This window comes from Kazachstania africana, chromosome 3 (assembly GCF_000304475.1).
Source record: "Kazachstania africana CBS 2517 chromosome 3, complete genome".
Lineage (NCBI taxonomy): Eukaryota > Fungi > Ascomycota > Saccharomycetes > Saccharomycetales > Saccharomycetaceae > Kazachstania > Kazachstania africana.
The window spans coordinates 85,272-98,796 of NC_018942.1; the positions used below are offsets into that span (position 1 = coordinate 85,272).

Consider the following 13,525-nt stretch of genomic DNA (forward strand, 5'->3'; position numbering starts at 1 on the left):
CCTGTATATATGTAAATTATCTCACTTTTCTTATTCAACTCGAGAATAAAAATATATGTAACCATTCTTTTTAATTTCTGCCGTATCGTCACCAAGAACAATCTTTTCATCATTGTATAGTACCCACCTTTCCACATTGTCCACAATTTTTTTAATAAAAGCAACATAATGGCCTGAATGCACAGAAGTACCTTTATGGCATACTACCCCAGTTAATTTATAAGGTGCCGCGCTTAAATGGCCAAATTCTTTCGCACCTTGTGAGGCCGTGTTTTCCTCAGGAAGTTCGCCATTGTCATCCATATTGTTGAAAACCCATTCGATACTTGCGTTAATATCACCATTGTTCAAAATAAGTGCTTTCCTTGAAAGATTTTGGGCAAGTCCCATGGAAATCATGGAATTAAGTGATTCTTCGTTGATCTGGGGCTTTTGCCCACTTTTCTCTGGAATTTTAAATTCCGCATTTAAGTCAGATTCATCCATGTGTTGAAGTAACCAATTCATAGCAACTTCTGGATTGGAATTGTTCCCCGTAGCATATAGAGCTCTTAAGATCGCATTTTGTGAAAATCCTGTCTCTAAGAGCTGTGATGTGGCCGCTTCATCGGGCTTGAATTGCTCTTCAGGAAATTCCGTCTCAACAGTTGTATCCAACCCCTTTGATTGATACATTGAAAGGTCTAATACATCATCGAAATCATCAACACCCGGTAAAAGTAATTCATTGGCAGTTTTGATTGGAATCCAATTCTCCAACTTGATTCTAATTGGGCTGAGAACAAGAAGGTTAGGAAATGTCTTTAAACCGGGCCTTTTAGAAGCTTCAGTCATCTTTTGACAATGTGGGCAATTGAACTCTATGACTTCCCCTTTGAAAAATGCATCTAACCGTTCTCTTATATCTTGTGGCTCATTATTGTCTTTCAATGGTAGCTGAATCGACTCATTGGCTTGATACGAATATTTAACATGTTTGCATCTTAAACATTGTAATCTGTCTTCCATGTAACATCTCATTAAGTCGCCCGGATTAGTTAGTTCCTTTTTAAACAATTTTTTATCTAATTCATTTACAAAATATGATAAAAATTCCAAGGCATCTTGTTGTTTATTGGAAGTAAATTCTTTGTTATTTTGGCCAATGCAATTTTTGAAAGACCTTGGTTTTATTCCCTCGGGATATCTGGATGGATTAATCTTCATGGCATTCAATAGTTTTATGAGTTGACATTTCACATTGTTACTTGGGTAGACAACATCTACAGGAAAATCCTTTCCGATAGTATCCATCAGCACATCCGCCCACTGGGACACATCCTGGGCAAACAAAGCTTGCAAAATGGAATTCAAATAGCAGGAGTTTCCCAAATTTATCAAACCACAGCCAAAGTTTCCATTAGGTTCTAGCTTGATTAGTTCATGCCCAGCAGAATCGGTCATTTTAAAATCCCAATTTAGATTTTGTTCAACTTGTAATTCGGTAAGCGTCTTTTCTGTAGCTAATTTATTATGTAAATCAAAACTAAACTTTGTAAGGATTGATTCCATTGTCTTATCATCTGAAAACTTGACTTCATCATCACATTCGTAGCAGTAAACATCATTGGAAGACTTACTCAGAGAGCCTAGTTTAATAGCTAAAGGATGTGTTTTGTTGCTATCAAAGTGAGCTAATGCATGTGAATTGCCTTCAATACCAATTTGCTGCCTTCCACAGCCAATATTGCCACAGTGCAAACATAACCATAGATTTGAGTCCAAGGTACAATCATTGCAGCTTGATATATCGACTTCTTTGGAATGCAAAGAATTGACGTCAAAGCTCATAATATGTTGGCATGTTTTCAACTCGAGTTCCCAGGAATTAGTTTGGTCTACTAGTGTTTTTGATTTCGATTGTAAAATTTCATTTATCTTAGGAGGAATCGTAGTACAACCTTTACTTTCAAGTAAAACATTCTTTTCATTATCTTCAACGTTAAAAACTAACAATTTCCAGAATGTATTGTACGTTTCATCTTCAGATTTTTCGATAACTTGTAATTTAATCTTCTTATTTCTATCTCTGTCCTGATTTCTATCATCTTCCTCTTCTTTTGCAACTTTAAAGAGATTCAGATAGTTTACATGGATATTTTCACATGCATTTCCGGTAACATTCATGTGTGTTCGTACATGCTCATGACAAAGTGGTTGAAAACATGACAAGCAAATATTCAATGAATGAGTTTCGCTATCTTTGTCATTATAAATTGACTCGAAACAATAGATACACTCATCTTTCAGGATAACAGATGGTACATCAATTGGACTCAAAATTTCATCAACAGTGCACATAGTCAAATGGTAGGTTTTCTGTGGATCCATAAATCAGGTCTTCCTTAACTACAGTATCCGATCCTACTGAACTTCTACCATTTTCAAAGTAATATGACTTAACGTATATGGTGATATATATGTAGGGCATCGAATAGCCACTAGTTACAAGTCGACCATCCAAGGCTTTGAGACACTTGATCTCGAGAGAATTGGGTGTGCCACTCGAGGTGAAGATGGCTTGGATGTTTTTTTTACCAGTGCTACTGCAACAGAAATGTTATCCGTCAAATTTCTAGCATCTTAGGCCAGGTTGATAAAGGAAGAAATCAGGATCGGTCAGTAACGTGCCTCTTGAATGAATGATTACATGTATATAAATTGTATAGGATATGTTTTGACATCTCTCATTTCGGGTATTTCATGACGTGGTTTCCCAGCTCCTATAAGAAACAGTATTTGATCACGCCAAATATACTTAGACAAAATATGGTTAAAAAGAAAACATGTAGACAAAATGAATCAAAAGACGTCATTAAATAGTATGGCAAATGGATATAATACATCCAATACAGTTTTTCAATGCCTTCCTCTAACTTATCTATTATAACATTCTGTTTATCTTTATTGGCTTCTTTAGCTTCCTTTATGGTAGGAACCCAGGTCATTGTACAGGCATCTTTCCCATTAACTTTGCTCATTGTTTATCTTGTGTTATATCTTGACAGGCTTGAAAGTTTAGTGCAGTAATGAATGATTTTTGATTATATATGCTCAGTATTCCAAAATGCAATATTGATTTTCTCGAATGCAGCTTTGCCCGCACTATCCGCAAGAGAACAAGAAGAACGACAGGAAACGAAAATAAACGTCAAAAACAGTTAGGATTGAATAATAACTCTACTTTTTGAGTATATGCAGTATCTATAAAATTATCTTCAGGTTATATACAAAGGAAGAGAAGTAAATTTTACTTTCTATCAGACTTGAACATGGAGAAAATTGACCGCTTCTTGCTGCTGTTAGTACTAGAACTAGACATTTCACTTCTAAGCCTTTCGATATCCAATGACTGGCGCGCTCTTGCGAATGAGGTTCTTCTTATATCTTTAGAACTGTGTTTGGCACTATGTTCTTTTCTTAAATTGTTGTTAGATCTCTCTTCCCCAGTAAAGTTCACTTCCTGGACTTTCAAATCCAATGAATGACGTCCTACCGAGGTTAGGCTCCTTTCATTGTTATTCTGGTACTCAAATCTACTAACAGGACTTTTTTTCTTGGAAAAGTCACGTCTATTATCCTTGTTGCTACTGCTTTTATTTTCGGATATTTTTCTGCTAACTGCACTCTTGTGTCTTTTTTCTTCTAAGTTTATGTTGATACTTTCACTAGATGCTATGCTATCTTCGTTGCTAAAGTTCACCCTACTCAGTCGTCTGTCAAGAGTGTTGCCTTCAAATGGTCTTTCTTGTCTAGTGGTACTGGATGTTTCACTTTCTTTCATACTTTCTTGAGAAAAATTCATTTCATTAAAGGTCAGATTTAGGAGATCATTTCTCTTGTTTTCCAGTGCACTAGTCGGCAATGTTTCATCCAATGGCGCATAAGTAGTGTTTAATTTATCCACTCTCCCCGATTTCTGATTATTCAGACTGCTGAGCGATCTTTCCGTTGGCTGTACCAATGGTACCTGCGGTCTTGGTTTGGGTGCACCTTTGTCTTCCAAGGAATAGCTTGTTTCCCTAGCTATATTATCGGAACCTGGTAGAGTATCATTGAAATAATCGGCATTATTATCAACCGTTGTTTGAACAGTCCCTTCACTCGCATCGTTTATAGTAATGTCATTGATGGTGGGTTGAATATTACCTATACCTTCAAAGAAAAAAGATCTTCGCTGTTGAGGCTGTTGCGTAGTTGGCGGGTTCCGAATCTGATCCCGCTGAGAAATATTGTTTGTGCTATTCATTATTTGGTTGAACTTCGGCATTTCAAATGGCATCTTACCATGAGTGTTTTCAGAATCAGTTAGAGTGCTTGGTATCTGTGACAATAGAGGAAGCTGAGGAGCCGGTCCGTCAAGATCTAAGAAGTAGTTATGTGTAATGGAGTTATTGGTTGGTGGGTATTCATTTAACATATTCGGGAATGGATTGTTAGATTTATGCTGTCTCGTCTTAGAAATAGACATATTACTCATTTTATTGGAAAGCTCTAGATCATCTGGAGCTGCAGAACTCGAAACAGTGCGAGAAACACTTTTCATAGATTTATTGCCCCCCGAAGAATATGAACTGATACTCTTTTGTCTTTGATTTGTAACTACATTCAATAAATCCAAATCAGTCTGGATATGAATATTTTTAGAACTTGCCTCATGCTGGGTACTTATCGGTGGTTTTAGCACTCCCGTAATTGATGCTGTTGGGTTGAGTTCTTTGTCCAAATAGGTATTTATTTCAGAAAATGGTGGATAATATGTTTCTCCAAAATCCTGCTCAGTCCTAGCACTCTTGCTACTGCTATGTAAATTTTCTTGTTTTTGCAGTGTACCGTGAACAGTATTAACGGCATTCGTTGGAGGACTTCTCTCAATATCGAGTTTAGATGCAGCTTCAAAAGTAGCCAAGAAAAAATCATTTAGAAAGTCATCTACACTGTCTGTTTGTTTCATCACATTCGAATTATTTTGCCCTGATGCAAATAATTGGTTTTGGATCGCCTGTGCTTTTTTTTGATAATCACTGTATTTGCTAAAATTGTAAGGACCTCTTCCATAAATATCCAAAATTGGGGTATCTACTTGTATTAGTTGACAAATATAATGCATTACTTGATAAATATTGGGTCTCAAGTTCAAATTTTCTGACAGCATTATAATAACCAAGTTAATTATTTTTGAGGAATATTTATTTGCTGGGATATCAAATTTGGAATGAAGCATTGCAAATTGTCCTGTGGTTTCAAATGGTGTTGTATAAAATAGTAGCTTGTAAAGAAAAACACCTAAGGCCCAAATATCTGACTTTTCATTGATGGGAAGATACCTATAAAGATCAATCATCTCAGGGGATCGATATTGTGGTGTCGTATGTACATAGACATTTTGTCCTAGAAGAGCTATATCCTGATGTGTTGTTGCAACTGGCGGACAAGTTGTGGCTGAACCGAAGTCACATAACTTGAAATTATTGTTTGAATCAACCAGAACATTTTCTATTTTAATATCTCTATGAATAAGAGGAGTTTTTAAATAATGCATCTGTGCAACCCCCGAAGTAACGTCATACATAATTTTTAAAACCTCTTTTTCAGACAACTGAGTCGCTAATCTTTGGTTCATGTAGTTTAAGAGAGAATTGTTAGAACATAGCTCCATGAGTAACAGCACTTCGTACCCTGGATTGCCATTATGGCTTCTAGTTGCATTTGAATCGTAATATTGTACAATATTTGGGCAACCTCTTAACTTTTTCATCACATTGACCTCATTTCTCATCTCATTTAAGCCGACTTCATCGTAAACTAGTACTCTTTTCAAACATGCCACATCCCCAAGCTTTAGAGAATAATTTGAGATTCTAACGTTAGAACCATTATCTTCATTATCAAATTCATTCAGAACCTCTATAAATTTCACAACGTAAATTTGAGCAAATCCACCTTCAGTTAAATAATCCACAATTTCTACTTTATGCGTGCCAACAGCCAAATTTTGGCCTTTCTCAAATTTTTCAATCGTACCGACATTTGACGCACTGGTTCTCAGGCCAAATGTTGGAGTACCAGATTTGAAGGTTCCATCGGTTACTGAAGACATGCTTCTCTGTGTGTCGACCACAGAATATTAATTGATGGCGGATGAGTTCAAAGCTGCTTATGAATTTGTCTTTTACTAAAGGGGGAGACGACAAATTTTTGGCCTGATTTCATATTCGAAAAAAAGCCCGATCTGAGCGAAGTAGTCGTCATCGAGCAAGATAATCAAATATATAATGAATTAGTACGTCATGGATGCTTATATGGTTCAATTTCTATATTTACTTATGCATGTGGATGGTAGATAACATCGATCTTAAAGGTAGGATATTCACTTTATTTCAGTCGCGACAGTATCTAGCAGCTTTTTCATCTCTGAATAATTATATGTGACAAAGACAAATTCTGCACCAGCTTGGTTTTTGGAGATGAATGCCATTTTATGATCAATAAATTCCTTCAGCATGGTTCTTAGAGACATCTCGTTGGATACAATAAAGTCTGCCGTACAAAGGTGATGGAATCTTTTTAATTCGACTCCGAAAGTTAGTGCACCGCGCTTTGTTGGTGCCACGACACCTTTTGGATTTTTACCATCAGTTTCCATGTTGTGTAACTGAGTCTCTAGTAATAGTTTGTATAATTTTTTAGAGTTGTTTGTTAGGGACTGAAGAACAAATCTGGCACCTTCCGCATTACTTGTAGATTCTTTCCTTCCAAGCTTCATCACGTCCTGGAATGAAGACTCAACTTTACTTGGTTCATAATTGGTGACATTGTGAAAAATAAAATTATAGTTTTGTGCTATCACGTTATCCCATAGTATTGGAGCATATATGTGATCTGTTGATGCTATAATTGCAATTTGTTTAATTAAGGCTAGCGAACTTAACATTGTTTGGAATGCTTCTTTTCTTACGCTCGGACCATCTAAATTGTGTACCACAATGATTAGTTTGATATGTTGAGGTTGTGTTTTATAAAACTGGATCATTTTTTGTATTTGCAAGATAACGTGGTTACCCCAATATTTTGTTTCATTTCTAGTCAATTCTTCTGGATACAAAATGTTGGAGACGTCTTTATACACATCTCTGTAATTACAAGTTGGATTATATCCGTTGACTATTATACATGGGATTGAATGGTTGACATTTTCCTTTTTTTTTTGAGAATGAAGTTCAACTTGTTTCAATTTTGGTGAAAGGTAATGAATAGCAAAATTTTCTAGAAATTCACGTTTAGATCCAATACCGTAAAATAATAGTGAAAACCCTTGTGATAGCTCAAACCAATATTGAGTGTACATTTTTTTTTGGATCTCAAAAAGCTTTTCTCTTTCCCTCTTTAAATAATATTTATTGAAATAATTTGAAACGATAGTGAATTCTTCTCTTGTTACTTCGGGAGCCATTGCCATTGTATTTTTAGATTTGAATATACCTTTAACAGTTTTTTTTTGATCGAAATAGCCCTCAAAAGTGTCGAAAAAATTCATATTGGTTGATTTTTCCATATTCAATTTCTTCATGTACTCTTTATCATAGTTTTTAGGCAGCGGCGTTGGTACAAAATTTTTGGACAATTTCAGATTGAAGTTGGAGGAATTATCTTTATATTCTTTCAAATTATTTAAAATTTCTCTTTTCAATGGTGACGTAAAATCACGTTCCACCTTCTTGCGTTTAGTTTTAGATGGAGTTGAGGGTGCCAGCACATCATTTTGTAAAGTATGTCTCTTGCTCTTTGACGATTTTCTATCTAGTTCTGGTGATAATTCTATATCCTCAAGTTTATCACTTTCATCGAATGAACTCTCTGGGGTAAAATCTTCTTCCTCATCTAGCGACCTGCTGTTATCGTCGTCGTCATCGTCACTAGTACGAGTTGCCGCAGCTGGCTTATTATTACCTCTCTTTCTCGTTGTACGTGGTAAAATATTTTCCGCAGAAATTGAGCCATTGATTTCATGGTCTCCCATTTTCTGCATCTTATTAGGTTTAGACGTATCGATGTGCTTTTCGGATTCACTCTTACGAGGTCTACCACGTTTACGGCGTGGTTGTTGTGGCATATCTGGAATTTCCTGCACATTTTCATCTTTTATAGAGTTAGCATTGGATTCTGGCAACTTGACTTTTTCGAGGCTATTTTTCTTCGAGTGAGGTCGTCTTCTAGTAGTAGAATCTTCAACAGCCACTATCTTAGATGGTGAATTTGATCTTTTCTTCGGTGAGGAAAGAATATCTTTATGAGCCACAATTCCGTCTTCTTCCTTTGTCATATCTACCATATAATTTATTTAGGGAAGCTATATGGCAGCCAATTGATCAAATCTTATTCTCTTGTTTATGAAATCATTTCGAGGATCTGTATACCAATTTCATGTTATTTTTTTTTTTCCAAAACAGTCCTCGGTATAACAAAAATTAAACTTGATATGGTGGAAAACAACGTCTACAATGATAGTTGCGATGCTGATTGATGTATGTACAAAGATTATATATATAATGAATTTATGCAATTGCGGTTAGACGGCCCTCGTCAATTTCCCCTTTCTCTTAAGTTCTAGAGCCTTTTTGTATGGTGGGTTCGTTGGACTCTGTATTGGATCCAAAGAGACAAGAGCAGGCTTTTTAACATTGCTCGTGTCATCTTCATCAAAATGGTACGTTGCGTCTGAATCGACACTGTCGAGACCTCCACATGACATAAACTCGGCAATGTCTCTCTCTTCAATCTTCCAGTTGGATAGTTTGTTGTCGTCCGATATTTTCAATCTGCCTAGACTGCATCCACTAAAAAATTCTTCAACAGACTTATTAAGGTCAAGTTTTGGTTCCCAGTTAGATGGTGGGTTGTATCCCAGACATACAATAAATGCTTCTAGCGATGTACCTCTTGAGGATTTTGGCTTGGCACAAATGACCTTTTCGAAGAGATATCCTAGTTGAGAGTACAACATATCGATATCACGGCCTCTAAAGATCTTGGCAACAAAAGTGCCATTTTTCTTTAAAATGCAAGTGGTCAGTTGCAAAGCACTCATGATTAATTGTTGTTGAACGTATTCATCCAAATCGTGGAGACCAGTAACGTCTGGTGCACCATCACTACACACAAAATCTGCCTTTTCATTACCAAAGAGATGAAGAATTTTGGACAGCGTTTCAGGATGTGTAATATCTGCTTGTAACGTAGTGACATTTTCTATTGGAGACATTGGCTGAAGATCCACAGCAACAATCTTCTTTCCGTCCAAATTTCCTTTACTCTCTGTAAACATTTTTCTTGATAATACCTGAGACCACGAACCCGGGGCAGCACACAAATCCACCACTCTTTTCAAGTTTGTTTCGTCATCCAAAAAATGAAATTCATCATTCAATTGTAACAACTTGAAAGCAGATCTGGCCCTGTAACCTTGCTCTTTGGCTTTTCTATAATATAAATCTCTCTTATCTTTACTGCTCTTACCCATTACTAAAAAAATTGCCCACTGGATATAAATGTAACTTAAAACAATCGAGCTCTATATTCAGAACTTGTAAAGTGCATCACTAAATTTTTCAGTTTTTTGTCATCGAAAATTTTGATATTAAAAAAAAAAAAAAAAGATTTTTGGGTCAGGCTCGAGGATTACCCGTACATGCCCCAGTCCTCTTCTAATTCAGCTTCTGTAGTATCGATGTCTAGCTTGGCGTTATGATTCACCTTGTCTCTACAAACTGGACAGGTCGAATTGGAGCTCAACCAAACTGAAATACATTGCAAGTCAAACTTGTGGCTGCAGTGAGGGAGTTCAATCACTAGTGGATATTCGTCCTCTCTGAAATTCTCGAAACATATACTACATAGGTCATTGGGGATTTTGTCCTTCGGGACTCTTGGTAATGAATCGATGAAGGCTTGAGAACACCCTTCATTGGATTTTTTCCCCCACTCTTCTTGAAGTTCGGGTGGTAGTAATGACGCTAGTAAAGAGATCAGAGTTGGATCCGTCGGGGTCAATTGTTCATATAGATTCCGAAATTCTGATCTTATTTCCCTTCTACCCTGGGGATTGGATTGTGTATGAGGGCTTGTGTTGTGTTCTTCTGTTTCATATGTTATTTTCGTCAGTATTCAGTTCGCTAATTACAATGTTCTATTAATCACCTGGAGTAACATACCATGATACGATGACATTTTGCTTATCAGTCTGAGCCAAGTATGGAAAGAATATTATCCTTTACTCGAAGTGTATATATGAAAATATAAAAAGAAGTATTAAAATTCACTATGCATACTAGAAGCTATAACTTCAAAATTGCCACTTCCACATAATGTTTTTTATTTTTTTCATCCGGGAAGTAAGCTGGAGGGTTTGCCATATTTGGTAGAGTCCCATAGTAACAGAGAAATTGGGTCAGCCTGTGGTGATCTCGAAATATTTTGGTGGAATATACAATCTTGCTGCGGTAAACCAGCTGAAAATCGAAGTGTTTGTGAAATTGAGGTGTTTGTGAGGTACCTCGTAACTGCAAGGTCCTTTTCAACGCTGGTGTCACATCCAAAACTATCGTTACTAGACCTGGAGCACAAAGTTGATCTTGTAATGTTGAGTCTGAAAGCTTCAACAATATGCTTATTTCTTTTATTGATTTTATTCTGTTGAATAAAATTCCAAAGGAATCTTATAAGTGTTAAGATGACAGTAAAAGTTACAAAAAGCAACAATTCGAATCTTTCATAAGTGACCACTTCCTTATTCTCTGTCGAAAGTGATCCTAATTGTATATGCAACTGGTCTGATCCATTTATGGGTTCACCAATAAATGCTGCCTTAATATATTCCTGTCCTTTCAGCTGTGTCCTAAATTTTATTCTAATATTTAATAATTGAGCTAGCTGTTGTTTCATAGTAAATCTCTGATCATCTATTCTATTCATAATTCTAACGAAGCAATACGTCTAGCGTTTTTTTTGTTTGATTTTTTTGTGATTTTATTAATTTTTTTCAAATTTTCTTTCTTAGCTTGATGTCTGTCATCGCCATTATGCAAATTAACTTCATTGGAAATTAATTTTTGGAAGCTTAATGCTAATTTCATATTCTCTCTTACGTTATTACCAAATGAACTCACTGAGAAACCTGATGACCACGGAATCACAAAAATTTGGAAATGACCGATTTTCAATATCCCTCTCTGTAAATTGCCATTACCACCTTTCTTGACTATCAAGTAATCTTCATTGGAGATTAGTTCATCAGTAAATTTTGTACTTAATTCATCATTTTTGAAGCGTATTCCGCCTACTTTTGCTTTATGATTTATAATTAATGATTTCGAACCCACGTGTTTCCACTCCTTCTCATTCACAATCTGAGAGATTTTTTCAGAAATTTTCCACTCTGGTATAGATGCATCGACATTATAAAGCAGAAAGGATGTAGATGGATTTCCTGTCTTGGTAAAGGATTCCTTCAAAGGTAGTTTCTTTAAAATGTGTGAAATATCCACATTTTGGAAACCATCATTGTCCCGAATTTTATTCGTCTTACCTTTCTTCAAGTAAAGTTCATCTTTCGATTTTAGGACTTCTTCCAATTTTTCCATCATTTTACTCAATTCTGCTGAGTCACTTGTTATCTTGGCACCTCCTAGTTTAGCATCTTTTTTCAAAGTCAGGAATTTCTTCATCATATCATTTTTGGCTTCTACGGTCTTGAAATCACTACCATTAACAATAGAAAGAATTTCATCACGCTCTTTTATAGAGATTCCCCACGTGAGATCCATCAAGCAACACTGACAAACGTGTCTTTGTTCAGAGCAACGGTGGCATATATTTGTCTTGATAATTACCGATGATCTCTCATCCTTCTTGAAATGATATAACGTAAACGATAAAGTGCAAATCCTACATTTAGCGCCATTAGGTACTCTAGTCATCCTAATATTGAAAGATGAGGATAGGCATTCTTCACATATAGAAGGAGTGTAGTCATCTGAATCCATACTTAAAGCTGTCACTCTTATTTACAAATTACTTTCTTTTGTTGAAGGTATAAATTTTTTTTCGATGGGCCTTTAACTTCTGTTTTCAAGCGATGAGGCTACAAAAAACTAAAAGTGAAACTACATTACTGGAAAATAAGTAAATAAAATGGGAATTGGAATATCTTTATTGATGCAAGAGTTGTATAATTTTATAAAAAAAGTTTAGATGCTGGTAGATTTTGATTTAGAGTTTTCTTTCTTTCTTAAATGCGTCTTATGATGTTGTACGCAATTGTCATGTCTACTAAACCTTTGTCCACAACCTTCAAATGGACAGACATACTTCTTCTCACCAGTGTGTATTTTATTATGTCTAGAAAGATGGCCTGAAGTAGTGAAGGCCATTGTACAGACTTTGCAAACATGTTTGCGTTGCTTATTGATGGAGATATTCTTTCTGCGCTGGACGTTTCTATCAAAACTAGACAATTTCATGACGATTGGTTGTTTCTCAATACCTTGATGCTTCAACTCTTCTGACTTTCTTTTATTGAATAATGGCGAGGTACCAGATATCCTCATCAAGTTTAAAGGTACTTTATTGCCAGGGACTATATTTGGCCTGCTTGAAGAAGCAGAAAGGGTGCCATTTCTGTTTGTATCAAACATATGTTTATTCAACAATGTCTTGAGATCATTTTCAATCATGTGTGAATTTGTCACCAATGGTATCAACGTTTGATATTTCTTCTGGGGTTTCAATGAATAAGATGGATCATTGTATGATATAGTAATCTGAATATTTTTCTCTAGACGAGAGTAGATGTTAGGCAAAGGGAAAGTGACGGGAGCCAACACTGGTAGCGAATGTGTAGCGTTTATAGGTGAAATGGACATTTTTGACGTGTGGATTTTCTGATTTTTCGAGAAACTTTTTGGTATTATTACAAATTTATATCAATGTTAATTAGAATGAACGATCTAATAAGTATAAGTTATTACAATGGATTAGTCTATATTTATATAAGTATATGAAATTAAGTGAGTTGAAGATTAGATGAGATCGTTCATCTATACGTATATCCACAAATATCGTAGAATTTATTAACGTACTTGTACTAAACGAGAAACCTAAGTTGTTGAAGAACAAGAAGGCTATTTAGGGCGTTTATGCACTACAATCCCTGGATGCCAAGAAAGGTTATGAAAAGCAGCCTAAGTGGTGCTAGTGCCACTGTACAGCGGGGGGTTTGTACGCAGTAAATAGTAGAACCCATGTTATTTCTTGGACAGAGGAAGAACAAACGACAGTGGTGAGTGAGTTCCTGGGAGAAGTTGAAGGAAATTCCCGAGATAAGAAAAGAACGATCAATTTTGAGACATCATGCTGCAACTTTCTTATGATCCTTCGACATGCGAGCGAGAAGCTAATTTTGGAACGTCAGAAAACGAAACGAGAAATT

General features: G+C 35.9%; 9 protein-coding genes across 9 annotated transcripts; all 9 read right to left on the reverse strand.

The window, feature by feature from the left end:
* Positions 1-30: 30 nt before the first annotated feature.
* On the reverse strand, positions 31-2,340 carry UBP14 (ubiquitin-specific protease UBP14; the record flags this gene model as incomplete). The annotated part of the gene is made up of 1 exon (XM_003956122.1): positions 31-2,340. The coding sequence occupies one exon, from the start codon at positions 2,338-2,340 to the stop codon at positions 31-33; it is 2,310 nt and encodes a 769-aa protein (XP_003956171.1).
* A 422-nt stretch (positions 2,341-2,762) lies between these two features.
* TSC3 (Tsc3p) lies at positions 2,763-3,020 on the reverse strand (the record flags this gene model as incomplete). The annotated part of the gene is made up of 1 exon (XM_003956123.1): positions 2,763-3,020. The coding sequence occupies one exon, from the start codon at positions 3,018-3,020 to the stop codon at positions 2,763-2,765; it is 258 nt and encodes an 85-aa protein (XP_003956172.1).
* A 269-nt stretch (positions 3,021-3,289) lies between these two features.
* AKL1 (serine/threonine protein kinase AKL1) lies at positions 3,290-6,139 on the reverse strand (the record flags this gene model as incomplete). Its single annotated transcript, XM_003956124.1, has 1 exon — positions 3,290-6,139. One exon carries the CDS (start codon positions 6,137-6,139, stop codon positions 3,290-3,292), a length of 2,850 nt encoding a protein of 949 aa, XP_003956173.1.
* Positions 6,140-6,409: 270 nt separating this feature from the next.
* Positions 6,410-8,371, reverse strand: ORC2 (origin recognition complex subunit 2; the record flags this gene model as incomplete). Its single annotated transcript, XM_003956125.1, has 1 exon — positions 6,410-8,371. One exon carries the CDS (start codon positions 8,369-8,371, stop codon positions 6,410-6,412), a length of 1,962 nt encoding a protein of 653 aa, XP_003956174.1.
* A 237-nt stretch (positions 8,372-8,608) lies between these two features.
* Positions 8,609-9,559, reverse strand: TRM7 (tRNA methyltransferase TRM7; the record flags this gene model as incomplete). The annotated part of the gene is made up of 1 exon (XM_003956126.1): positions 8,609-9,559. One exon carries the CDS (start codon positions 9,557-9,559, stop codon positions 8,609-8,611), a length of 951 nt encoding a protein of 316 aa, XP_003956175.1.
* Positions 9,560-9,717: 158 nt separating this feature from the next.
* On the reverse strand, positions 9,718-10,266 carry KAFR0C00460 (uncharacterized protein; the record flags this gene model as incomplete). The annotated part of the gene is made up of 2 exons (XM_003956127.1): positions 9,718-10,175; positions 10,251-10,266. The coding sequence occupies 2 exons, from the start codon at positions 10,264-10,266 to the stop codon at positions 9,718-9,720; spliced, it is 474 nt and encodes a 157-aa protein (XP_003956176.1).
* A 153-nt stretch (positions 10,267-10,419) lies between these two features.
* On the reverse strand, positions 10,420-10,980 carry KAFR0C00470 (uncharacterized protein; the record flags this gene model as incomplete). The annotated part of the gene is made up of 1 exon (XM_003956128.1): positions 10,420-10,980. The coding sequence occupies one exon, from the start codon at positions 10,978-10,980 to the stop codon at positions 10,420-10,422; it is 561 nt and encodes a 186-aa protein (XP_003956177.1).
* Positions 10,981-11,006: 26 nt separating this feature from the next.
* Positions 11,007-12,080, reverse strand: ECM2 (Pre-mRNA-splicing factor ECM2; the record flags this gene model as incomplete). The annotated part of the gene is made up of 1 exon (XM_003956129.1): positions 11,007-12,080. One exon carries the CDS (start codon positions 12,078-12,080, stop codon positions 11,007-11,009), a length of 1,074 nt encoding a protein of 357 aa, XP_003956178.1.
* Positions 12,081-12,284: 204 nt separating this feature from the next.
* NRG2 (Nrg2p) lies at positions 12,285-12,959 on the reverse strand (the record flags this gene model as incomplete). The annotated part of the gene is made up of 1 exon (XM_003956130.1): positions 12,285-12,959. The coding sequence occupies one exon, from the start codon at positions 12,957-12,959 to the stop codon at positions 12,285-12,287; it is 675 nt and encodes a 224-aa protein (XP_003956179.1).
* Between the last annotated feature and the right edge of the window lie 566 nt (positions 12,960-13,525).